We start from the raw sequence: 27798 nt of genomic DNA on the forward strand, positions 1-27798 counted from the left end.
GCCCTACACCCCTGTGAACTGTATGCCATTTTACAGGAGGGGACGCTGAACCTCAGAGAGAGGGAGTGACACGCTCAAGGCCACATAGCTGCCAGGGAACACAGGGCCCTTCCAGCACCCCCGCCAGCACCCCACTTTCCACTTTGCCCCTGGCCCTCCACACAGTCTCTAGCCCCTGTGGTCCGTGGGTGGGGCCGCCTCTTACTTAACAATGCCCATTCTTCTCCAGGGTCACCCTATCCCTCCAGAACCTCAGAATTCAGAACACTGCTGCAGAGGCTGCCCCAGCCTCACGGTGCCCAGTGCCCAGGGAGGGACTTGACTTCCACCTCTGCGTTTCTTTAGAAAACCAGGTCCTGCTCTGGTCACAAAGGGAAGCCAGGAGCCTGCTCTGCAGGCCACCACTGTCCTCCTGACGTGCTGCCCAACCCCAGCCAGCTTAGGAGTGAGCCGGCTTCCCACAGGTATAAAAATGGCTACATCGTAAAATCAGCTTGGAGGGGGAGATTAAAACATGGTGCCCTGATTCACCCCAATCCCAGACCGGTGAAATTGCAGCCTGTTGGCTTTGGCCCTGAGACCCTTCCAAAGAAGCTCTTTGTAATTTGTTAAAAGTTTATTTCTTGTGCTTTTGGTTGAAAAGCAGAGAGGGAGGGAGGAAGGAGAGAGAGAGAGATCGATCTTCCATCCACTGGTTGGCTCACTCTCCTAATACTGTGCCAGGATGAAGTCAGCTACAACTCCATCTGGATCTCCCACATGGGTGGCAGGGACCCAAGTGCTTGAGGCATCACCTGCTGCCTGCCAGGGTGTGCAGGAAGCTGGATCGAACCAGTGCAAGCTCTGCGTTGTGTGTGGCAGCAGAGCCACTGGCGCCTTTAAGAGGAGCAGTGTGATCCGATTTGTGTTGAAAGAACAAGCCTCTAATTGCTGTGTGAGGAAAGGGTTGGGGGAAAGCAGAGAGCAGACGCAGAAGGAAGAGCAAGGAGGTAACAGCACCATCTGGACAAGAGATGTTGGCTCCCAGGACCCGAATGGTGGGGGAGTGTAGGTGGACAGAACGCTGGCTGGTACGCACCCCCGGTGTTAACTATTCCTGGTCATAAAACTTTCCCATCATAGACACTCTCATTTGAGCTGGGGCATCATCAGAGCTGCACGTGGAGTTTGTGGGGCTGGATGGAGGGTACATAGAGGGGTCACAGGGATGACAGAGCAGAGGAGCAGGTGCAGGCAGCCCAGAGAACAAGGGGCAGATGAGGGGCTGGCTGGCTGAGGGTGCAATGCCAGTACTGAGCCAGAAAAGGGTCCAGTTTTGCGGGAAGCCCTCTGAGGATGCAGAGCCGGGGGGAGGGTCTCTAGAGGAAGAGCCAAGGGGTTAGGGAGCTTACTTCTCATCTGCCCCCAGAAATGCACTCCTCTCCTGGAGATGAACCTCCCCAGGGCCACCCTATTTATAATGCCAACACTCGGGTGGGCACTGGGGTATAGGGGTGAAGATGCCACTTGGAATGCCCGCATTCCCTATGGGAGTGCCTGAGTGTGGGTCCCCACTCCACTTCCAATCCAGCTTCCTGCTAGTGCTCACCCTGGGAGGCAGTGAGTGGTGCCTCCAGCTCTTGGGTCCTTGCCACCTACGTGGGAGTTTTGGGCTCTTGGCTTTGGCCTAGCCCAGCCCTGGCTCTTGGTGGCATTTGGGGAGTAAACCAGGGGATGGAAAAATCTTTCTCTCCATCTCTCTTTCTCTGCTTTCAAATGAATAAATAAAAATGTAAAATGGTAACACTACCCCCCCCCCCATCTACATTCTCTTCTCAATACTCATCTCCATCTGGGAGCCCTGTGTCATTGACTGGATTTCCCATTCCTGGAAGGCAGGGGATGTCACGTTTGATGTGCCTTTGTACCCCTAGCATCCAGAACTGTACTTAGCATGTGCCAAGATGTCAAAAGCACGCAACGAGTGGGCAGATGAGAGTGGGCAGGAGCTGTGGCTGCTTCTGTGAGGCCAGTGAAGGCTGACCGGGCAAGGCTTTGCTCACCAACCCTTAGGGCCCCATCCCATTCTCTATCCCTTCTAGCCTCATGATCAGCCTGCCCCAGTGGATCAGGACTCCCTGGCATTTGATGAGATAAGGTTGGTCTCGGCAGTAACTGAAGCTGAGGAATGGATACCTTGGCCATCCATGGCATCATTCTCTTTTTTTTTTTGTATGTTTCAAATTTCCCAAATAAAAAGTTCAAACAAACAAGAAACCATCAGAGGAACATTTGAAACATGCTGATATGTCCACACCATGCTGAGTGTTTCTGAATTAACTGGTCATGGGTGAGATAGAGCAGCAACATTTTTCCTAAAATCTCCCCAAGGGTTTTTCATGTGTATCCAGGGTTAAGAAGAAAAATCAAGCACCAAACAAGATGCATGTATGATGGTGTGATGTCATGTATGCTTTAAAACATGCATCTGAGGGTATGTTTACACAGGCATTTTCAAAATGTGCAAGTTTCATTCCAAACAGTTCCTCCACAGTGGGTTAATGTGGGAGGTTTTAATTTTCTAATTGGTACTGTTTTTATTGTGTTGTCTGCAACTTTTTGAAGTGTGTGTTTCAGTCACGAATTTTAAAAAGCAAATATTTACACCTGAGAAAATCTGTTCAAAAATCAAACGGGGTACACAGCAAGGTAGTGAGCTTCCCGTCCCAGGGGGCATTCTAGCTGGAGGAACACAGTACAGAGGCACTGTTGGCAGAGGGACTCCTGTGAGACTGTGATGGGGGAGGTAACCAGTCATCTCGAAACTCAAGGCTCACCCTAAGGCTCTGGAATGGGACTGCCTCTCTGCAGACATCTCCGGGAAACCAAGGGCCCATGTGGCCTGTGGGATTCTGCGTCCTGTGGCTCCAAGGGGGCCCTGCTGCTCTGAACTCTCACCCCACACGGTCAGGCCTGGGTCTGAGGTCTAGCCAAAGCCACGTGTCTGTTCCTGCTCTGCTGCCCAGCTCGGGCACTGCTGGGAGGCAGTGGGAGGGGACAGCGTGGGGCCCCTGCCAGCTGTGTCCACCAGGACTCTCTTCCTTCTCCTGCCCCTGCAGGACAGCCATGGAGCAACTCTGGATGCCCGTTCTGTTGGTGGCCTCTTGTGTCTCTGCTGTCCACAGCTCATTGGAGGAGGAGTCCGATTTCTCCAGCATCAACATAACTAAGCCCTTGCACATCCTGGAGGAAGGCAACCTGATGGTGTTAACGCCTGCAGGCTTGGCTCAGATGTTGAACCAGACTCGCTTCCTCATGGTGCTCTTCCGTGAGTGTCTCTCTCGGGTGGGGAGTGATGAGTGGGCTGAGGCCCGCCGCCTTGTCCCTGTGAATGTGTAACGTCACCCCCAAATTCCAGATGAGACTATGGAGGCTCAGAGAGGTTAAGCAAATTGCAAGCTATACCATGATGTCGCTTTAGCCTTGGGTTTGTGTGTAGCTTCTCTGTCCCATTGAAGGAAAGGAGCCAGGATCCTTTAAGTGTGGCTGAAATCCACAAGGACGCTGGGCCAGAGCAGCCAACAGTAGGCCGGAGCCTGCTGGTGATGCTAGATGGGGGGTGATGAAGGCAGGGCGATAAAGCACGGGGTGGAGAAGCATTGAACTGTGAGGGAGGTGTCTGCTGATGGGGAGTTTAATGAATACGATCGCTTGCATTTGGGTTCCATCATGGGAGCACGTGTGACCACTGGCAGGTGCAGGCTGTGCCCAGGTGTCCCAGGGCCTGGCCTTCTGGGTTGTGATGGACAAAGCACAGCAGGTGTTCCTGCACGAGAGGGAATAAATGGTCCCTGCCTTGGCTTGGTCCACCTGCTGCAGGCGTGGGCCTGCCATCTCACAAGGTTCCCCGAGGGGAGAAAGACAAACCAGGGTGCCTTTTAGTGCCCCGCTGTTTAGGCTGGAATGGCCTCTCCCATTGCCAAGATTGTATGCCTGTTCTCAAAGACTGTTTCTAGAAAAGGGGATGCCTCCTGCTCCTCCCTTCCCACTTGCACCCCACCGTGAAAAGCAAGGAGACCAGAGCATCAGATCTCTTTCCTGAGAGTGTCATGTCCTTGGAGTGGGCTCAGAAAGGGTCAGGGAGCGTCGTAACCCACCCCCCCAACACAAACACACCTGGCTTTCCTTCTGTGCCAGAGTCCCCTGCAACTGCAGGGCCCCACTTTGGCCTGTTAGCTCCAGAACATTCCACCAGATGGCACTCATGAAGCCTCTCTCATTCTCCATCTTTCCCTCTCTCCCCCAGTTTCTATTCACAGAAATTTTGTAATAGTAATGGGTTTTGTACTGACCACATGCTAAGTGTTCTGTGTGTACAGCGGAGGTCAGGGAGCAGGAACTCTGCGTCCAGAATGAATGGGTTCAGATTCTAGCATAGCTCCCACTGTCATACGGCCTTGGGCATGTAGTTAATTTTGTTGTGCCTCATTTTCCCCACCTATAAAATTGAAGAGATAATAATAATACCTATCCCGTGGGGTCACTGGGAGATGTAAATGACTTGAAACATACGAAGCTCTTAAAAATTAATAAGCATTATATAACTGAGGCTCAATAAATTTCATTTTTTGAAAGATTTTATTTATTTATTTGAGAGACAGAGTTACAAGCAGTGAGAGGGGGAGACAGAGAGAGAAGTCTTCCATTTGTTGTTTCACTCCTCAAATGGCCAAAATGGCCAGAGCTGTGCTGATCCGAAGCCAGGAGCTTCTTCTGCTCTCCCACATGGGTACAGGGGCCCAAGTGCTTGGGCCATCTTCCACTAGCAGTGGAAGGTCATAGCCAGGAGCTGGATCAGAAGAGGAGTAGCTGGGACTAGAACCGGTGCCCATATGGGATGCAGGTGCCTCAGGTAGAGGACTAATGTACTGCACCACAGCACCAGCCCCAGTACATTTGATTTTGTGGGTAGGTGTTTGGTATAGTAGTTGAGGTGCTGGTTGCAACACCCGCATCCCATGTTGGTGGGCCCAGGTTCAAGTTCTGGCTCTGCTCTTGATTCCAGCTTCCGCTAGTACACTCCCTGGGAAGCAGCCGGTGATGGCTCAAGTACTTGAGTTCCTCCACCCACCTGAGTTCCCAGCTCCTGGCTTTGGCCTGGCCTAGTCCTGGCTGTTGCAGGCATTTGCAGATTGAACCAGCAGATGGAAGCTTGCTCTTTCGCTCTGACCTTCTGCTTTTCAAACAAATAAACTAAAATCTTTGAAATCTCTCATTTCACTTTGGCAGCTCCATGAAGTAGCTGCTATTATTTTTCCCATGAGAAAAATGGAGATTAGAGTGATTAAGTTGAATTGTTTCCAGTGTCAGTGACCCAAAATCCCCTGATGTTGTCTCCCAAACGGTCTGCTTTCATGATGTTTTGTTACATCCCCACATCTCATTTATTCATTGGCAACTGAGCACACGGCCCAGGAGCTATCAGGTCAGATAAAGAAGTAACCTAAGGAGATGGGGGTAGCGTGGGGCTGGGCAGAGGCTCTCCCAAGTTGTGTCTCCACACTGCCTCTTTCAGATAACCCATCCTCAAAGCAGTCCAGGAACTTGGCTGAGGAGCTGGGCAAAGCTGTGGACATCATGGGCAAAGGCAAGAACGGGGTTGGCTTTGGCAAAGTGGACATCACCGTAGAAAAGGAGCTTCAGCAGGAGTTTGGTGTTAAGAAGGGGCCGTCCCTGAAGCTGTTTTTTGAGGGCAACAGGTCGGAGCCCATCCGCTGTAAAGGTAAGGGTGTCTGTGCGCCACGTTTATCGCAAGTTCATGTCAAACCAGCATGGCAGCCAGAAGGTGAAGGGGGGGAGGCTCTGCTCCACTTGGCCTCATGGGGACCCAGGCTCCTTCCTGCCGTGGCCGCACTCATCTCTAGGGTCATTTCATGCGCTACTTGTCCTTTTCTTGGTCTCTGGCCAGTAGCTGGCATGAGAAGGCAGAAGTTTGCCATGAGTGACATTCATGGATTTGACCTGACCTAAAGTGGTAACCATCACTTCTACCCAAGTGCAAGAAGGGCCAAGAAAGATGGTTTTACTTTGTGTCCATAGGAGAATTTTGGTGAACACGTAGCTGCTTCTACCACAGCTTGCATCTCAGCTAATGGGGCCCAGAGAAACCAAGAGGTGGGAGGCTGGGGTCCATGGCTTCTACATCCACCGGCTCTTCTCCCAGTCTTCTACTTTAAAATGAAGTTGACAGAGTCCCAGGACAGAGAAGTAGCAGTTAGCCAGAAGGAAGACTGGGTTGGCATGAGGTGTCTACCAGACGCTTTAACTTCTATCATTCATTTATTCAACACCCAATTATTGCAAACCTATGACCTGTCAAGCTTTGTCTTAATATCGAGATTTGGAGAATTATATGTCTCAGTGTAGCATATAGCAGGTCCTAATTTTGGATGGATGCATGGGTGTAATAAAACTGATAGACACGGAAGGGAACAGCACGGCCTCTACAGTGCTAGTAGAATGTTCCCATCATATATGTGTTGAATGATTTTCAGGACACTGAGGCTGTGGATCATGGGGTCTGGCATATAGCTGGCTTCCAACAAGCCAGGTTGAAGATTGTTGCAGGGACAATTGGGCTTGGGGGTGTCACCACAAGCAGGACCGACAGGCTATGCCTTGCGGTTTTCAGAATGTACACAAGGGGGCATAGGAGATGCAGGCTTGTCTTGGCTAGGACATGCTGGGGAAGAAATGTACAGCACTTACGTAAGAGACAGAGTGAGTTGTGGCTCCCAGCAGGCTGAGGGCTGGCTGAGAGGAGGGAGGGCAGCAGAGCGAGGGAAGTGCCAGAGACTGCTGCTTCCCATGGGCCCTTTGAATCCTCTGTGATGTGCCAGCACGGGGGAGGGCTGCAAACGGGAGAAGCCCAAAGCCACTTCACCCACATGCAGTCTGCTCGGGAAGCAGCTCTGGTGCTGGCTTGCTTCCCTCCTGCAGGGCGGATCCCAGCTGACTCAATCAGGGCCAGGGGCTGACCTCACTTCCATTCCTGGGCCCTCTAAGGGGACTACTGGAATTGGCAACCAACCCTTCTGGATCTAAATCCTCAGTCTCTGCGGGAGGAACAACTGCTCCCTCTTGCTGACCCTCAGTTTCTTCATCTGTAAAATGGGGATGGTGGACACAACCACCTCCTAGGGTTGCTGGGACGATGCAAGAGTGTTTGCGAGGTGCAGGGCCTGACCTGCACCTGCAGCACTGACTATGTCCCAGGCATGGTACTGGGCCTTTGTAAAAATGTTCAGCACTCAGTTCAGTGCATACTTCTTCAAGTAGAGAAACTGAGGGACAAAAAAGTGGAGCAGCTTCCTCTGAGTTCCCCAGCTAATAGGTGGTAGAGTCAGCAACATTTTCTGTAGAGGGCCACATGATGAACATATTTTGGCCTAATGGGAAAGACGATAATTGTCATAACTGCTCAATACTATTGATTCATTGTGAAAGAAGCCATATGCCAACACATGGGCATGGCAGTGTTTAATAAAACTTTATTCATAACATCAAACAGAGGGCCAGATATGGCCTACCAATTACAGTTTGTTGAACCCTGCTCTACATTATGGTATAATCTCAGTAAATGGCAGATGTGTATATTGTGAGTACCAAACTCTAATCTAAGGCCTGGAACAATTAGGTTCTTAGCTTTTACATTTGAATGGGATGGAATTTCAAGGGTCTGCCACAGAAGGCATGGAGCAAGGAGCTGACTCCCATTTCCACCGGGCTTGCCCATCCCCCCTTGTCCTCAGTGAGGCAGTGGGGTGCTGGGATGGAGTCTGGGTTGGGACACAGGATGTCTGGATTTTAGGAGAAGCTCTGGCTATGGGAATTTGAGCAAGCCTTTCAGACCCCAGCTGCCAATTTCCTATTTTCAAAACAGGAGTCTGAGCTAAGACAGGAGACAGTGCTTTAATATCTGCAATATGACTTTTATGGAAAGGCAGGTGAGATTTACCCTTGCTGGGTCAAAGCTCCAAGTCCGCATTCACCTCTAATCTCCAAGGATTGGTGGTGGGAGACTTGGCCTTGACCATTTCCCTGGAGGGAGGAGACTCACGTTGCCTCCAGGGCCTCTATTAATGATGCATTCACAGCTTGTGCTTGGAAATATTCAGCAGAGTGCTGGCCCCAGTCAATGATTGACCGAGCATTCATACCTCAATTGTCACCGTGTCCTCTGGCTCAGAGCCAGTGCCAGAGGAGGCACAGTGCCCAAGGAGGGCAGTGCCCAAGCTGCAAGTTCCTATATTAAAGTGTTTGACAAGTTCATAGCTACCTCAGTCCAATAGGGTGCAGAGGGGCCCAGGCAAGTCACATATCCCATAGAAGATGGCCCAAGATCAAGTTCCTTAGTGATTCATGTACTGCATTCATTCATCCTACAGCGATTTCTTGAGTACTAAGTATGTGACAGGAATTATAGGAGCTATGGGGCACACATGGAATGCATTAGAAAAAATAATCAATAATTTCAGAAAGTGCTAGACTCAGCAAAGGAAGCAGAAAGTGTCTGTCATAAGACCAAGAATGACTGGACAGTTGGGGGGTTGTGGAGAAGACCAAACTGAGACAAGGATAAGCAGCCACACTTAGAGATTGGAGGCAAGAGACGGGCGGGTGGAGGGGCCCGGCTGGGACCAGAGCCTGGTGTGCGAGGAGACGACTCAAGGGAGGACGAGGCTAAAGGGTGAGGGTGACACAAAGTGAGGTTGGCACAATGACTCTGATGACCTGAAATTTCAACTCCTCTGGAGGGCTTTTGGTCACCTTTTAAATTTATTTTTAGTATATTTTCAGAGTTTTTAAAGCAATTCTTTCTAGGGTACTTACAGCAAAATTTTGCCAAAAAACTTCCTATTTTTTTTTTTTTATGTGTGCCTATTTTTTCCTGAAAGATGAGTAGGACCACTGTGGAAACAAAATCTAGCAAACTTGAGGGCTGAAACCTCAGAAGGAGGGGTAATGGCAGGGAATGGGGGCAAAGTTCTGAGGATGGCTCAGCCCCACTCCCCCACCCCCCATCTCTTGAAGCCACCACATCATCCTCATGGGAACTTCTGTTGACCTGACGCAGTCGTGGCTCTTAAAATGGCCTTTTCTGTTGAACATGGCACCTGTTGAACATGTCATATTCCGTTCAGCTGCACATACAGCATGCCCCTAGGGACCCACCCCAGTGTTTATTCCCAGTATCCCCAAACTGGAAACAAAGCAATGCCCATGAGCAGGGAACAGATCAATGGACTGTGGGATGGCACACAGTGGGACACTACGCAGCCATGGGCATAGACCACTGAGTGTGTGGCAGCAAGGATGAATCCATTGAACAAAGCAAAGCCAGCCCCGAAGGCACACACTGTGTGAAGTCCAGGCACAGGCAGGCTCACGCCCGCCCTTTGGAGCTAGAACAGTGATTACCCTTGAGGGAGGAGGGAGGGGACTGCGAAGGGGGCACACAGGGACTCCTGCAGGGCTGCTGGTGCTCTAAATCTTGATCTCAGTGGCAGTCACACACGAGTGTTCATTTGTGAAAAATCATCAAACTATGCATTGTAATGCGTGTACCTTTCTGTGTAGAAATGCACTTACTTGGAAATGTAATCAAAGATGCTGAAAGTCAAGTCCTCTGCAGTTGATTTAGCAATCCAGAGTGCATCCATCAAGTGCATGAAGCAGTTTGTCCTGCTTAGGGCCTTTGTCCAGGCTGCTTGCTGTTGTGAAGCCTTTTCTTTGCCCCTCTGGCCCTGGTTAAGTCCTATGCATCCTTAAGTTTTCGGATCATACATGGTTTGCTCCAGGGAGACCTCCTTGACTTCACAGGCTCTTAGAGCTTTCCTTCTGAACACTTCCTCTGGGCGTGATCTTATACCGGTTTGTGTAGTTATTCACTGACTATCCTCTAACAGAATGAGAGCTGCACAACAGTGGCAGTGGTAAGGCATTTGATTCCCCTCACCATCATAACCTCAAGACCACATATGGCACTGGATAACATAACAGGCACACAGTCCTCAGTGTTTGTCAAATGACTGAATGAGAGAAGGAATAAAGAGTGAGTGAGTGAAAAGCTCTGTGGATAAAGACCAAAGTTCCTTGCAACAAACACTGCTTTATCTCAATAACTCACTTAAAATGTTCCATTCTATCCTATAGCAGACATTAATAAAAATCATATTTTGAATTACTCTCTGTCATGTGAAACTGATGATCCTAGGATAGCACATGCCCATCTGTATATAGCCTTGTGTGCATTGCAGTGCACTGTTCTATTTTCCCAGACATGGTGTACGTGTCCTAATTTGGGAGATGAAGACTTCTGAGTACTTGGAACCTCCTATAGGATAGCTGAGAAGTGGAAGTCAGGATTCTATGACCTTAGAGGGCATTCGAGTCTCAGCTGAGGAACTGGAGGCACAGAGGGAGCATGAAATTTTTCCCAAGGTTGCATAGCTAGCTGGTATTATTTATTTTTATTTATGTATTTTAAATAATGCATCTTTCCATCACCTTGGAGGGTGCATGAGAAAAAGAGCCTGGAATATTTCCTCCTGGATCCGACCTTAGGTTCATTTGTTGGCTGACTACAAGTTGAATTTTGGTTTCTTCACCTGCAAAATGCGGAGAGTAAGGCTATCTGTCCTATAGGATTGTTGTGAAGACTTAACACTTGTAAAACACTCAGCAGAGGGTCTGGCCTTTGTTTAGTAGCCAAGGCCAGTTAGCTGCTGTTAATGTTCACACCTTGGAACTTGAGGGGGAAGGGAATGGAGGAACTGAACTTGATCCTCAAGAACAGGAGCTCAAGACAAGGTGCTTCTGTGCTTCTATTCGTGAAACTTGGCGAAGACAGACCTTGCTCCAGTTCAGCAGGAAGCTTCTTTGGGATCCATTTCACTGTATCTCTCTCCAGGAGTGGCTGAATCGACTGCCTTGGTCGTTTGGTTGAGAAGACAGATTAGCCAGAAAGCATTTTTGTTCAACAACAGCCAGCAGGTGGCAGATTTTGTGAGCTCCAGACCCTTGGTTATCATCGGCTTCTTTGAGGTACTGGGGTCAGGAGGCGGGAGGAAGCTTTTGGACTGCTGAGAAGTACTGGGCTTGGGAGGAGGTGTAGGGAAAAAGACTTCCCCTCTGGGGCGCTCTCATACCCAGTAATTTGGTTTTCTTGGAGAGCCCCACAGTTGAAATGGAAACTGAAGTGATCGGAGAAGCTATCTAGAAAGATGGACAGAAATGAAGAGAGAGGAGGGAGGGCGTTTGGTGCAGCAGTTAAGATGTTGCTTGGAACGCCTGTATGCCATCTCAGGCTACCTAGGGTTGAGTTCTGGCTGTGTTTCTGATTCTAGATCTGTGCTAATGCATACCCTGGGGACAGAAGGTGATGGCTCAAGTACTTAGGGGCCCTGACTTTCACACAAGAGACTCACATTGAGTTCCACACTCCTAGTTGTCTAATGATAACTTTTTATTGATTTCATTTTGTGTATTTGCAAATTACTTTTAGAAAAAATTCTCATGTATCTTAATTCACTTACTGTAAACTGATGACACTCCTTTCCCCAGTGAAAACCAGAATTTTTACATCATATTTCCACATGGGGGGAGTATGTGGCCCCCGTTTCTTTATTATTTATTATATTTATTTATTTGAGAGGCTGAGAGACAGAGAGAGACAGCTCCCGTCTGCTTGTTCACTACCCAAATGCCCACAGTAGCTGAGACTGGGCTGGGGGGCTAACAGCAGGATGTGGGAACTCAATGCAGGTCTTCCACATGGGTGGCAGGAACTCAATTACAGGAGCCATCCCCACCTTATCCCAGGATCTGCATCAGCAGGAACCAAGAGTCAGGAGCCTGATCTAGGAATCAAACCCAGGGACTTGGTGTGAGACAAAACCATCTTAAGTGGTGTCTTAACTGATAGGCCAAACTCCTGCCTGCTCTGCCCCATTGTCCCCCTTTTTTGAGAGTATTTTTAGTCCCAATTTTCTTTCAAGCTAAAGGATGAAGGCTGAAACTATAGCCACATCTTAATATAATGTTCACATTTAGTTACCTGTGGTCAAATCAGCCCCCTCTTCTGAAGGCAGTTAAGGAATAAATGCTAAAAACGCTCAATCCCCAAATTAGAACAACCTATACTCTGATCATTGGGAAAAGCCAAGCTTATCAATTTTCTCCATTAATTTCAGAGGATTTGCCTTTATGGCTTTAGTCACAGTCAGAGAAGAGTTTTGGGTATGAAATATCCATGTGTGAAAATTTAGGTTACTTAGCAAAACCTCAGAACTTGGAAAGTGAAGAGAGCAATTGGCCCCCATTTCCATCTTTCCATTTTTTTTTTTTTCTTCTTGGTTTTTGGTTTTCTACACAACTCTACCAAACATCTTGTCCCAAACAGGATTTGGAAGAAGAGGTAGCAGAGCTGTTCTACGATGTGATCAAAGACTTCCCAGAGCTGACTTTCGGGGTGATAAAAATCAAGAATGCCCTTGGGCGCTTCCACGTCATCCTGGACAGTGTCCTTGTGTTCAAAAAGGTAGCATTTGGTGTCTGTTGTAGGGAGGGCGCATCTGGTTCAATGTAGGGGAAAATGCAGGAGCTTTAGGTGCAAAGTTCCCTCACCTGTGAGCTAAGCGGCTTTGGGCTGTAGTGCTGGCATCTGAAATCACAGTGTCCTGGTGCTTCTCTGGCTCTTTAAGCCACTGCCATTCTTCTTTCCTTAACCAGTGATTGTCATTCGTCAAGGCTCCCAGCCCCATGCTTCCCCATTCTGCCCTGCACCAGCAATCACCATCTAGACACTGAGACTTGTGGATACCCATCTCCAGAGACATCACTCCTTGGGGCCCAGCACCTAGACACTGACTTATAGATACCCATGTCCAGAGACCTCTCCACTCTCCACTTCTTGGGGCCCAGCACCAGATGTCTTAGTGTGGCTGAGGCCAAAGTCATGATCTCCTCTCCAAGGCCCCTTATGTGTTTTCTCTGTCTCAGTAAATTGTGCCACCATCTATCCCATCCAGTTAAGCAAACAGAAAGCTCAGGCATCAGTATAATTCTTACCTCTTCCCTATTGATACTAGCCAATCAGTCACACCAGTCCTATTGATTTCATACCCAAAGTATCCCTTGGATCTATCCACTTCTCCTTATGTCTACTAATACATTCTGAATCAAGTGACTTTCATCTCCCATAGGTGATCCTACTGATCCGCTCTTGTCCTCTACAAAACCAGCTTTCTGGAACTCACTTACCATAGCTGACCATCACCTCTCCCCTGCTCTCTGAATCTCACTAAGGGCCTCCTCAACACTCAAACCTTAATGAGGCCCCTGGGACCTTTCAGGTCTCAGTTCATGGAATACCACCTTTCCTTCCCTCTTTGGGATCTAGACCTGAGCTGTCCAATATGGCAGCATTAGTCACATGTGACTGTAGACTAGAAACTATACTATTTGACATCACAGATTTGTAGAGTATTTCCTTCATCACAGAAAATTCTATTGCGTAGTACCACCCTGAATCTGGTGATCTGGTCTTGGAACATGCCTTCCTTCTCTTCCACACAAAGCCAAACATTTACAATAGCCATACTACTTACAGAGAATGCTGATAGAGGTTAGGTTCCTCACACAAGGCCACACGTGAGGCAGGTGCAATGACGCCCAGGTGTGCCTGACTTTCAGAGAAGGTTCTGAGTCACTTTTTGTTTTTCTTGGACCCATGGAAATCATTGAAAGGTCTTAAGCAATAAAACAATCTGATTTGTATTTTCAAATGGGCCTGCATAGAGTCCAGAAATAGAGCCAAATACAAGTGGAAATTTAGTATATGAGAAAGGTGGTAGTTTAGATGAGTGGAGAAAATATGTGTTACTGAGTGAGTAGTGTTGAGACAATTGTGTAGCCACATGGAAGAAAACCTGAAGCCGGATCCATACACCAAATTAAGTTCTTTTACACCAAATTAAATTCCTTTACACCAAATTAAATTCCAAGTAAAAATTTAGAATTTCTGCTGAATAAACCCCATGGCAAAATCAAAATCTCAATAGCAGACTTGAAAAACATATCTGAGAGAGGTTTTGTGCTTTCCAGTGGGTAGGACTGTGAGCACTAGAGTCATTGCCTGGGTTGCAATCCTGGCTAACCTTGGGCAAGTTACTTCACTTCTCTAAGATAAGTTTATTTGAAAAATGAAGAAAATAATAATATAAAGCTCAGTGAGACGTGCTGAGGCATAAACCAGTGCATAGAACATGCCTAGAACCATGGCGTAACAAAGCTCTTCAGTTAAAACTATTACTAGATCATTGTTGGGTATTTATCCAGAGAACAACTAGGGCTAAGAAGTGTTGAAGCAAGAAAATGCAAAAAGACATGATCATATTTCGGCTCCAACGCTGTCACTCTGACTGACGTGAGGAGGGTGGACTGGAAGGGGGCAAGGGCAGAGGTTGGAAGGCCATAGAAGACCCCTGAAGGAGTGCAGGTTTGTGCCAGGGTGGGCTTAGTGGAAATGAAGTGCAGGAGAAGGAAGAGGAAATAGGTGATGGTCACTTGTTTCTCTTTCCCCACCGACTTTGATCCTGTGCACAGAGAACGACATCATTCCTTGTACTAGCTCAGTTCCTCCTGAGAGGCCATTGGCAAGCAAGACTAGAAATGCAAAATATGTCTTAGGAAAAATGCCTCAGCAGGAAAACAGGAATCCAGGGGAGAACTTGAGAGCCACCAGGGCCTGATGAAGGTCAGACTCTTTGGAAGGAAGGCAGGTTGGTGGAGGTGGCTTTGACTGCAATGGAGTTCTAAGAAACTTATCCAAGTCCCTACCTCCCAAGCATGGACTCCCCTGAATACCACCCTGAGCCATTGACTGACAGCTCGGGCCCAGCACACATATTTTTGAGGGAGTTCAGAACACAACAGCTTAGGCTGTCAGTTGTACTCCTTGTCATTGTAGATCTAGATTTTCATAGCCACATTCTACCCATAGGTTAATCTGTCCGGCTGTTTGTATTTATTAAGTACCTGGGTTATGGATTACACCTGCCACCATTCCTCAGTGTTATTCTTTTATCCAGTGGGAAAACTGTGCTATGCATATTTGTTAAGTGCCTGTGTAATGGAAGCTACCTCCCTCCAGTTTTTCTCTTCTTATGTCCAAGGGGAAAGTCGTGAACCGCCAAGAGCTTATTAATGATAGTACCAACAAATATGACCTCAATCAAGTCATCAAACAGCACCTTACAGATTTGGTGATTGAATACAACACGGAGGTCAGTGAGCCAGGGATCCCCTTGGAGAGGGGAGCTGGGACAGCTGTGTGTATCTAAAATGACGAGTCTTCCTTGCCATTTCAGAATAAGGACTTGATTTATGAATTGCACATCCTGAATCACATGCTGCTCTTTGCCTCCAAAAGTGCTGAGTCATTTGGTCTCATCATCCAGCACTATAAACTGGCATCAAAGGAGTTCCAAAACAAGGTTTGTAGAACACGCCGTTGTTCTTTGGGGCTCCTGGGTGGGAAACCAAGTCTTGCAGACTCTGAGGCCATTTGCCTGTCCTGCTTATTATAAATGAAGTTAGGAAATATTTGCATACCAAGTTCCTAATTTGCATACCATGGCCATATTATTTACTACTTAATTTTAAATCAGATTCCTCTATTCTTTCTGCACAATCTCTCTCTCTCTCTCTCTCTCTCTCTCTCTCTCTCTCTCTCTCTCTCTCTCTCTCTCTGCCAAACCTGTGATCCTTCTTTCTTTTTTAATACGCCTGCTGTGGGAACGAGATGGTTTTGCTGCTTCTCTGATGGCTCTTGCTCCACTCCCCGTGGGTGAGTGCAGTGTGGTTGCCTTTGGCTTGGAAGTTAGGGCAGGAAAGGTCACGCCTGCTTGAGGTCATGGAGGAGCCCAAAAATGTGCTCCAGCGTGGATTGTCTGGCAAGTAATTGATGAGACTGTGGTCTTTTAAAGAAAGTTATTTAAAAAAAAATTGTATGAGGAACAGGGAGTGTGGAGGAGAGAGAAAGGGAGAGCACTTCCACCTGTTGATTGACTCAAATGCCTGCAGCAGCTGAGGGTGGGCTGGGGTCAAACCTGGAAACCAGGAACTTAATCCACGCCCCCCTCACGCAGAACAGGAACTCAGTCATTTGAGCCATCACCTGCTGCCTCTCAGGAGTCAGAGCCCAGATGGGGCCCCACGCACTCTGATATGGAGTGCAGGCATCTCAACCACTGGGCCAAACACCTGCCCCAGTTTCTGGGCTTCGCCATGGCAGAGACCTGACTTTGAATTCTCTGCCTCTTACAAGCTGTGTTATCTTGGTGAACTTCTTAATCTAATCCTATCTCTTCGTGTGCAAAACAGAGAGTTATAGTAAGAATTAGAAAACCTCTAATGTGGCCATGAGCAAAAGTACAGTAAACTTTGCCTCTTCTTATTGAAGTTGCCATTGCTGTCATTAGAAATAAAATGGTTTTTCCTAAGTTCTACCAATCTTTAATGCAGTTACCACCAACTGGGCCATAGAGACTATATACCCATTTTCCTTTATTTTTATGAGAAATATAATAATGACAGGTTTTTGTCTTTTGAAGAAAATTATTCTGAAATTAAACAAAAACAATTAGAAACTTTGAACCCTAAAAGAAACATAGGGTAAAGCCACTCAAAAATGAACATATTTCGTGTCTATGTGGCATTCCAAACACATTACTTTCCAAGAAGATGCTTCCAAACCACAGAAATACCTCTTGTAAATATATTGTCTGGTTTTTTTTTCAACTTTACACTTTAATATTTTGGATATAATTAAATCAATTTCAATCTGGCTGCTTTCTCTCCATTTCTCCTATGGTATAGTAGTCAATATGTAACCATATTTCCTTCCAGGTTTTTTTTTAATGCTTTGATTTAGCTGGAATTTATTCTGGCATTGACTGAGAGATGAGGTTAAAATCCTGTTTCCTCTAATGTGTGAGCTTCTCAATGCTTCCCTTTATTGATTATGATCCATTTTAGCGCCAAAGATAAAAACAGCTGGACTGATACTGTTCCAGTAGGATACACCCCATAGCTTTTCTTGTTCACTTCTGTGCTCCAGGGCACAGCAGGTCAGAGAGAGCCAGATATTTCTCGAAAGCCTACAAAGATGGTTTAATGGGACCACCTCATTTTTCAGTCTCCCTGGCACCTGCAGGAGCACTTTGTGGGGCCTTTATCTGTTGATGAAAGAATGACCTGCAAGAACGTGACACCAGGTGTCTCCAGTGGCCTCCGCCTCCTCTGCCTTCTTCCGCTCTTGCTGCCATCAGATTGACATTTCTAAATCAGCATCGCGTCCTTCTCTGGCTTGCTTTCCTCCAGTGACCTTCCATTGTGTTCACACTGAACCCAAGCCCCTTGCTGGACTTGGACCTCACTGTCGTAGTCTCCAACCTCCCAGTACGCACACTGGCCTTTATTCGTAGAACATTCTAAGCTCTTTCTGTTTGGCCTCCCACCCCCACCCCCACCACGCCTTTGCATGGACAGCTTCTACTGCCTGGATCATGGCTCCTTGACTTGTGACCTCATCACCCAGGTCCCAGCAAAACGTCACCTCCTCAGATTCTCCTCCTGACCCCTCAATGTAATTTTGAGCCCCTCCCCTCTCCTTCTCTGTGCATTACTCTCTGTTACATCACCTTGTCTTATTGTCCAACTGGCACTCACTGCCATATGAATTTATTAGCTTATTTACTTGTTTGTTGTCTGCTTTTTCTACTAGAATAATAAACTCAGTGTGGCATGGAATTTGTGTGCTTTGGGCAGTGTTGTATCCCCAGTGCTTAGTAAAATGGCTAACACGTGGCAGGCACTCCATGAGTACTTGTTGACTGAAGGAGTGAGCAGAGTCATGAATTTCCTTGATGGAATCATTTTGAAGGGTAGGAAGCATTGGCACGTGTTGAATGTTTCCTACCAGTCAGAAACTGAGCTAAGCTTTTACATGCCCTGTCTTATCTAATTCTCACAGCAACCCCACAAGGTTGCTTTTACAGTCACCCTTTTACAGATCTGAGGCACAGGTGAACGTTCAGGACCCTCTGAGGTCCTCGAGTTGTACTGATGGTTCATGTCACAAGGATGAGGAATCCTGGCTGGTGGCTGCAGCCTGACTTTGTATTTGGGGACAGGTGTGCACCTGCCCAAAGGAAAGCAGTTTTTATTCGATCTTTGTTTCAGAAGTGCTCCATAGACCTGCCCTTTGCATTCTGTCAGCCCTCAGCTTCCCAGCAGTTTCTCCCCCTTGGTAAAGAATCCGGAGAGATAAAGATTTTGTTTGATCTGGCAGATCCTTTTCATCTTTGTGGATGCTGATGAACGTAGAAACAGACGTGTGTTAGAGTACTTCCAGCTCTCAGAAGTCAATATCCCGTGTGTTCACATCCTCAACTTAAGCTCGGATGCCAGATACAAAATGCCTTCGGATGACATAACCTACCAAAACCTCAAGAAATTTGGCCGCAACTTCCTGAACAAAAATGCCAAGGTGAGTTTGTTCTTGGACAAGTTTGATTCCGAACCTCAGTAGCATCACTTTCTTAGAATTTTTGGCTTTGGCCACCTGAATGGAGAGGCAGAACAAAGTTTAGCTTCGTGTTTTAGCATGAGGGATTCCCTCCATTTCCTCATCTCAAATCAATCCAATTTTTTACCCATTCTGGGCCTCTAATTCTGCCATTAATTCTTTAGTTGCAAAATACAGGTATTTGCAAGAATTTCCAACTGAAATGCAGGCTCTCAGGAGAGCTAATTTATCCTTTGAAAGAAGGCTCTTTTAAGCCTCTGATGTGAAAGATCTGCTTGTCCAAGGGTAGATAGGTACCTGCATTAGGGAGGAGGAAGGAGTAGAACACAAGACAGGATTTAGCCTCAAAGGCTTTAGGGACATTTGGGTGAGTGGGGTGAGTAAGGAGAGGCTCAAGAAAGATAACCACACAACACATCATCACACACTGGTCAGCTCCTGCTGTAGCCTCAGCTACCCTGATGAGTAAGTGGAACACGTTTTTCATTTTCCAAACTAGAATGATTTGGGAAGGAAAAGGGGACATTCTTGGGGCCGGCGCCGTGGCTCACTTGGTTAATCCTCCACCTGTGGCGCTGGTATTCTGTATGGGCGCCAGGTTCTAGTCCCGGCTGCTCCTCTTCCAGTCCAGCTCTCTGCTGTGGCCTGGGAGGGCAGTGGAGGATGGCCCAAGTGCTTGGGCCCCTGCACCTGCATGGGAGACCAGGAAGAAGCACCTGGCTCCTGGCTTCGGATCAGCGCAGCGCGGGCCATAGCAGCCATTTGGGGAGTGAACCAACAGAAGGAAGACCTTTCTCTCTGTCTCTCAACTGTCTGTAACTCTACCTGTCAAATAAATAAAAGAAGAAAAAAATGGGACATTCTTTAAAAGTATCCTGGGACAACAGGAGTAGGTAGAGACTCTCCAGGCAAGCCACAATCTGAGATCCCCTTACCTCCAAGTGCTTCTATTGCCTTCTGTCCATTCCCAGAAACACAGTATTTTTTTTTAAGATTTATTTTATTTATTTGGAAGAGTTATGGAGAGAGGTAGAGACAGAGAAAGAGGTCTTCCATCCACTGGTTCACTCCCCAGATGGCCACAACGGCCGGAGCTGAGCTGATTCGAAGTCAGGAGCCAGGAGCTTCTGCCAGGTCTCCCAAGTGGGTGCAGGGGCCCAAGGACTTGAGCCATCTTCTGCCACTTTCCCAGCCATAGCAGAGAGCTGGATCAGAAGAGGAGCAGCCGGGACTAGGACCAGCACCCATATGGGATGCCAGTGCTTCAGGTCAGGGCTTTAACCTGCTGTGCCACAGCATCAGACCCATGCAACACAGTATTCCCTGCAGCCTTCTCAAACACAGGCTGTTGTTTTCTTAGGCACAAGATGAGTGTCCTTCACCAGAGAAAGAAGGGAGAATAAGAATCAGGAGTGGGGGAGACCTTCTAGGCAGAGAGGTCTGCATAAACAAAGGCCCCAGCAGGGAGGGATTTTAGCTCTTTGGGTAAACTGAAGACTGGTGTGTGGCTGAAGGAAGGAAGTGGTAGGATGGGAATGGGTATGGGAAGACTGAAAGGAACTAGAGTGTATTAAAGATTTTATAGGTCATAGAAGTGACCTTGGTCTTGATTCCCAGATTAATTGGAGGCAGCATTAAAAAAAAATAATTAAGATGCTAATGACATGAATCCCACTCTCATCTGAGAATCCCAGGAACCATGGTCTCCACCTTAGCCCTCTGATCCCACCCTGCCCTAGCCCATCCAAAGTTGCCATAGAGCCCATGTTTCTCAGCATTTCAAACTCTGCCCCAAGGCTCTTGTGGATGAACAAGAGGAAACCTGTCATTTCTTCCCGTCAGAATGGAACATCCCAAATTTGAACCCATTTCTGCCAGCTATTAGAACTCTCGAATTTTCTTCCTAGAAACATCTATCCAGTGAAGAGATTCCAAAATACTGGGACCAAGGGCCAGTTAAGCAGCTCGTGGGGAAGAACTTCAACTTGGTCGTCTTTGACAAGGAAAGGGACGTGTTTGTGATGTTCTGTAAGTACCTCATGGAGGTAACAGGAGGCTGTGGGCTCCAACACTACTTTGCAAGAGTTGCTTGTGAATTCCTGGTCACTGTAATCTCCAAAACCCATCAATGCACCATGCAAAACTGGTCTTCACACACCTGAAGAGATCAGACCAAGATGCCTTATAACTCTGTCCCCGGAAATCTAACTCTTGGAATATACAGAATGTCTTTCATACAATCAGGGCCTATCTCTATTTCTAACAATAATCTGGTTATTGATTAATAATGTTTGATCAGATGCTGCATCATGTTAGGCTTCATCTGAGCCACTACTACCTTATCTCATGTAATTCTCACAACATTCTTATTGCTCCCACTTGAGAGATGACTAAATAGAGTATCAAGGAGCTGAAGAAAACCTTCCCAGGAATACACAGCCCAAAGGTGCCAAACTGGGGTTTGAACCTGGCAGTATGACTATTGCACCTTCATTTGTAGCTGCTTCCGAGTGTTGTGACTTAGCAACAGCCCATATGAGGTGGGGACTCAAATCCTTCATGTCAGGGACCTAGCACAGTGTCTGGTATATTATAAGCACTTGATAAATGACAACGCTTATTGCTGCTATTATTACTAACATTGTAATTATTGTCAGAGCTCACCTAAGTATTATTGCCCCTTTCCCACTGTTTCTGATTTATGTGTGAGAGCCAAGGCCAGAGGCATTCTCGCTCACCCTGAGACAGAGGAAGGAGACAGAACAGTACTTCAGATCACTCTGATTTTATCAGGCAGAGCTGCCTTTTCATGAGTACTTTTGATGAGCCAGGCATGAGTTTGCTGTTTATGCACCTGCTGTCTTGAGTTGTGTAACAAGCCCAGGAGGAAGTTATAAGCGGCTCTCGCCATGATACAGATTAGGGAAACCAGCCTCAGAGAGGTCATTTACCTTACCTGGGGTCACACAGTTACTGCAAGGCAAAAGTTCAAAGCGAGCTCTGTGCTATCACTGGATTGCATCATGTGGGTCTTTGAAAATCTTACAGAAATGGACTTTTGTCCACAGAACGAGGTGTTGGCTGAATCACTGCAATCTGCTGGCCCTGAATGAGAGACCTGGAGTGGCCTTTCTGTACTCCCCTGACACCAGAGTTCTGAGAATGCCTCTGTGGTCCTGAGAAAGGCAAATGCAACCTCATTTTCTTGGAAGCAGGGCTGTCAGATGGGCCCCCTGGGGCTGCTGCCATTATGTCCCCCTATGCACCCGCCCCTGCTCATACCAAGGGCCTGCTGGGCTCCAGGAGGGCTGCCGAGGGTGCTGGCAGCAGGTTTGGCCAAGAAGCCCTCGGTCTTTAAGTGCGACATGATCATCCAAAGGCAGAGTGTTGCGGGCCTCGGAGGCCATTCCTCTCTGAGAAAGAAACATGGGGCTCTGAGCTTAATGGAAGGGTGAGCCAACAAGGTGTGATTTGGAGCTCATCTCTGGTTTCTCTCCAGAAGGCCAAGTGCCTGGGACAGACTCAGATCTCAAAGAACTTTCTGCAAGGAAGTCAGGCATCCCCTATCTAGGGGTACTTGAACTTGTCACATTTCTTGAGCTCACCTTTTCACTTCTGGGTGTGTTCTCCTCCACAGGTTAAAAGATGTTTATTTTGGTAAGAAAAGGCTGAGATCTATTTACAGTTTTTCATGGTATGCATTTTTCAAGAACTTTGGAAGACCCCTCATATGCATGGATTTCAAACTTGTACCAAAATAAACTCCTTTGATTGATTTGTTTGTTTAAGAGAGGCAAAGGCAGAGAGAGAGGTCTTCCATTCACTGGTTCACTCCCCAGATAGCTGCAACAGCCCAAGCTGGGTTGATCCAAAGTCAGGAGCTTTTTCTGGGTCTCCCACACAGGTACAGGGGCTGAAGGACCTGGGCCATCTTCTACTGCTTTCTCAGGCCATAGCAGAGAGTTAGATTGGAAGTGGAGCAGCCAGGACTGGAACCAATGCCCAAATGGGACGCAGGCACTGCAAGTGGCAGCTTTACTTGCTACACCACAGTGCCAGCCCGCAAAGTAAACTTCTCTTTAACATTTTAAAAATATGTATTTATTTGAGAGACAGAGGAGGAGAGAGAGAGACAGACAGAGCGCTCCTGCCTGCTGGCCCACATCCAGAATGCTCACAACAGCCTTGGGGTCTGAAGCTGGGAGCTGGGAACTCAGTGCAAGTATCCCGTGTGGGTGGCAGGTGCAAACTCCTTGGGTCCACACCAGCAAGAAGCTGAAGTCAGGAATCTGAGGTGAGCATGGAACTCAGGCACTCTGTAATGAATGGGAGTAGGTATCCTGATCAATGGCCTACCCACCAGGCCAAACACCCAACCCCACACCAAAGCAAATCTGCCTTTTGGTTCTTTTGATTCTGTTTTTTTGTGATCTTTCTGAAGTTACATTTATTGTATTGTATTGGTAGTACAGTGGTCACAAGTCAAAGCAAATCACCCTTCCTCTGACCTTGAGTGAGTAGCTTTAACCTTTGGTGGAACACCCCTGTGAGTAACACACATGCATACACACGCACGGTTTTTGGCAGAACATGAAGAATCCATTTATCATACTTTTTTTATGGTTTTCTTCAACTAAAGTGGAACACTATGTTCAAAGAAGGGAATGACTAATAGAAGAAAATGTTAACATCCTAAAAGTGTTAGTGGCTGAGTGTCAGGGGACCCAGGCCAAGTTAAAAAAGTGTATTTAATAATGATAAGGTACTATGGCTGAAATGTCAAAATAACGTATGATTAAAAGAAAGATGGGGTGCAGCCTGCCAAGCAACAGTGCCGTGAGTAGCCCGTGGTATTAGCATGGGCCTGAGCAATGGTCTTTTTCCTGCAGACGCCCCCTGGTCGGAGAAGTGTAGGGCGCTGTTTCCCCTGCTGGAGGAGCTCGGCATCAAATATCAAAACCACTCCACAATCACCATTGCCAAGCTCGACATCACAGCCAACGACATTCAGCTGACGCCCATGGACCGGTACCCATTCTTCCGGCTTTTCCCTACTGACTCTGAACAGGTGAGCAGCTCCTGGGGGGTACATAGCTGAACCTGCTGTTGTGTTATCATCAGGGACTCAATTTCTCCCTACCTTCAGTCAAACCAGTTTCATTCTCAATCCCAACCCTGTTATCCTCTCGTATTCAAGTCCAAAGGTATTTTTCAACCAGCTTCCACCAAAGTTCTAAGATTTCTATAATTGGGTACCCTTGCTCATCATTCACCCAATCACTGTGGCCAAGTGGATGTGGGTGTTTTGAAAGGTCAGAAATGGGTTCAATGGTTTCCTCTAGGACTGGCATTAAGCTCCATACTCATGGAATAAGGGTAGGGATGCTATGGAACAAGGTTGGGGAAATTTCCACATGTATGTTGTGGGTAGGGCATTTTAGAAGGCAGATGGATGTGTAAGAGAGACAAAGGGTGTTGTCACACACTGGGATGGTAGTCATCAACCACCAGCAGCAATGATGGAATACTTTGCCATATGAAGAGTGTCAGTCAAGGAAGTGTGATCCGGGTCCCTGCACCGAGTGTGGGGAGCCGTCATCCTGGGTAAGTCCCCCTCTGAATGCAGCTGTCATTGGGAAAAGGCAGGTTCCAGAGGACAGATATAGATGGGGGTCTTCCTGCAGACAGGGGACTCTGTGGTGCTGGGACTTCAGTCAGATGGCAGAAGGGTGGGTAGAGGGATGACCCAAGCACTGCAAGGGAGACGCCATTCTCCTGGTGCATCGGAAAATGAGGCTGGACTGGGAGGATGAAGCTGAGTCATTGTCCTTAAGTTACCTGAAAAGGAGTTTAGATAACCCCTGGGCAGGAAGCAGCCTCGTATCCTTCCAAAAGACTAAAGTAGGAAAGGGAACGAGTGGTGATGGAAACGCTGAGCCTGTGCAAGATGCTGGGCGAGATTACAGCTATTCTTCTAGTCATTATATGAAAATAATCGCAAATGCATATAGTACTTGCTGTGAGCCACGTTTTAAATGCTCTGCGGATAATAAGTCAGTCCTGGAAACACGATGAGATACTGTTGTCTCCATGTCAGAAGTGGGGAAACAGTATCAGAAAAGTAAAGCAGCTGCACCCCACTGCTAAGTAATGCAACTGGGGACAAGGGCTTGGTAGTGTGACTCCATCATGCATGCTACATTCCAGCCATACAATGAAGGAATTTTTATTATCCTTCTCCTAGAGCCATGGCAGTGGAGGCTCAGAGAGGTGAAGGAATCTTCTCAATAGACCCAGGTTGCTGGGAATTTGATGCTCAGTTTCCCAATGCAGCCATTCACAAGTGTCTGGCAGGAGAAGGCTCTTGTCCTGACCCCGTTCCACTTTCTTCCTAGGCTGTTAAGTATGATGGAGAACACACCATGAAAGGCTTTTCTGCCTTCCTGGAAAGCCAAGTGAAGACCAGGGCTGAAGAGGAAGTGGAGGAGGTAAGAGCCAGCAGCCCCGGGATTATTCTGTCTCAGACAGAATGACCAGGAACTCAGTGGACTAGAACAGAGAGAGCCAAGAGTTCCAGCATCTCATGCTTTCTAGAGCTTGCCGGTCCAGTTTGGGTGCTCTTACTGGCCATTGCTGTCTCAAGTGCACTCACCACAAGGAGGCAGAAATGGTAGACACGTTGGGAAGGGCACAGCCTCTGAAGGGGCACAGCTGCGAAGGCTGCTTCCCTGATGTAGAAACCAGAGGTCTCGGCGAGATTCCACTGTCCTACTGATTCCATTGTCCTACTGATGGGTGAAGCCAGTCTCCATTTTCCCCTAGCCACGCCTCGGTGCTGCCATCTGCTGGAAGGTGCATTTGTATTGCTTAGGACCCTGTATTGCAACTATTAGATACTACTCTTCAGTGGGCATAAGTAATGGGAACTGATCCCTCTTAATTGGTAGAATAGCAGAGCACTAGTGGATCCAGGAGCTCTGGCCAACTTTGTATCTACCCATCTAAGTTTCCTTCCCTGTTGGCATCATTCCCTAGGAGTTACAGTAGTTACTTACCCCCATACAGATAAAGTTTACCCCCATAGCTCCGAAGTAACATCTTCCCAACTGAGAAAAAAGCACCTACTTCTTAGTAGTCTAAGCACATGTCCTGCACACAGGTCTCAGTAGCTAAGCCTGGGTTCCCTGCCCAGTTGTGCGGCTGGGAGGGAGACAGCCATGTCTGTGGATTTAGAGTAGGAAAAGGGTGATTTCTTCCTCTTAGAAGGGCCAATCCACACTTTGGCACTTCACCACCCAAGCCAAATGGATTTTTAGAAATTTTAACTTATTTGCTCAACAGGCTAATCCTCCACCTTGTGGCGCCGGCACACCAGGTTCTAGTCCCGGTCGGGGCACCGATCCTGTCCCGGTTGCCCCTCTTCCAGGCCAGCTCTCTGCTGTGGCCAGGGAGTGCAGTGGAGGATGGCCCAAGTGCTTGGGCTCTGCACCCCATGGGAGACCAGGATAAGCACCTGGCTCCTGCCATCGGAACAGCGCGGTGTGCCGGCCGCAGCGCGCTACCGCGGCGGCCATTGGAGGGTGAACCAACGGCAAAAGGAAGACCTTTCTCTCTGTCTCTCTCTCACTGTCCACTCTGCCTGTCAAAAATAATTAAAAAAAAAAAAAAGAAATTTTAACTTATTTGAAAAACAGACTGGTTGGTTCTCTCTGGGCACCAGAGAGAAAAAGTAGAAAAAGGCCTTGACAATGACAATCACAGTTATCACATATTTTGTCTCCTTTATTTATTATTCATGTATTAGACTCCTTATCTCTTCCTTCCTTCTCTTCTTCCCACGTTTACTTTTCTAGCTGTTGCCTGTTGATCAGAATGAAGTGATAGAAGAGGAGGCATTGGCTAAGGAGGTGGGGGTGCCTTTGGTGGAGGCAGAGTTGCCGGAGCAGCAATTGCGTGAGCTGCAGAACATGACTACGCTGGAAGAGCCAGCTGGGCAGAAGGAAACAACTGAGGTAGAGGAGGAAGTCGCCGTGCCAGAGGGACCTCCAAGCCAAGAGAAGAAACCGGCAGTCAAGGAAGAACTTTAGCTTCTCCGAAGCTAGGGAGGAAGGTACCCAGAGTATATCTTCTCCAATAAACTATATACCGTTGTGCTGGGGTGGGAGGGGGTTGGATAATAAAAACCCTGAAAGTCCTTGAGCCTGGTTGAGTCGTTCCCTCTGTTTCCCAATTGGTGATGCCTTAGGAGGGTTGTGTGTCCTTAGTGGCATTTATCCCACAGCATGGCTGGAGGCCATAGTTTAGATCCCAGGCACTCTCACTGCAGGGGCTGTGCACTGAACCACTGTGCTGCCACCTCCTAACCAAGTTGGGAATGCTAGAGTTTGGCTAAAACTTTCCAACGAGGCGGATTGACTTGTTTAAGGTGCATTTTGGCACAGCAAGAAAAGAGATCTGCCCCATACCTACCGCCAGACTACTTTTACATCTCAGCAAGTAACTCTCTTCTTTCCTTCCTCTATCATAAAAATGATTTACGGATCTGTGACTCTACCCACTTCCATCCCAGTGACTCCACCCACTGCAGCCCCTCTCCACCAAATGGCCCACCACTCCTCAGCTGCACAAGTCTTATAATTGATCTCTTTGCAGCCTCTCTAGACTCTCGCCACCCCGGTACTCTATTCACAGAACATCTGGGATGATCTTTTAAAAACCCATAGCCATGAGTACTTGCAACTCTACCTCATTTTAATCCTGTGTTGGTGTTTTTTCTGCTCTTGGAATAAAATCCAGTCAGCGTCCCATGCCTCCAAGGTCCTGAAAGGTCCAGGCCTGGGGGTCTCTTCTCCTCCCTCCCTCCCTCCCTCCCTTTTGCTGTCTAGACTCCAGTATCACTTCCGGTCTATTCTCGGAACAACCAGCTTACTTTCTCCCCACACCTGTGGTTATTCCTCTAAATGCCTTCCCCAGATCTTTGTGCAGCCGTGTCCTTTTCATTGTTCAAATCTCAACTATTCTCGGAGAGACCTTCTGGATTTTAGTATTTCGAAGGATCTTACTATTTCATCATTCTGTGCATGTTGCGTGAAATCCCCATGAGAGTGGCCATTTCTGTTTTCTTCCTTGCTGTATTCTCAATGTCTAGAACTCTTCTTTGCACGTGT

General features: G+C 47.6%; 1 protein-coding gene across 1 annotated transcript; it reads left to right on the forward strand.

The window, feature by feature from the left end:
- Positions 1-3105: 3105 nt before the first annotated feature.
- Positions 3106-26749, forward strand: PDILT (protein disulfide isomerase like, testis expressed). Its single transcript, XM_062180465.1, has 11 exons — positions 3106-3307; positions 5555-5761; positions 10952-11085; positions 12443-12580; positions 15216-15326; positions 15411-15536; positions 18395-18592; positions 20539-20659; positions 23521-23699; positions 25027-25119; positions 26485-26749. The coding sequence occupies exons 1-11, from the start codon at positions 3106-3108 to the stop codon at positions 26716-26718; spliced, it is 1743 nt and encodes a 580-aa protein (XP_062036449.1). The 3' UTR covers positions 26719-26749.
- Positions 26750-27798: the final 1049 nt, after the last annotated feature.

Source organism: Lepus europaeus, chromosome 21 (assembly GCF_033115175.1).
Source record: "Lepus europaeus isolate LE1 chromosome 21, mLepTim1.pri, whole genome shotgun sequence".
Lineage (NCBI taxonomy): Eukaryota > Metazoa > Chordata > Mammalia > Lagomorpha > Leporidae > Lepus > Lepus europaeus.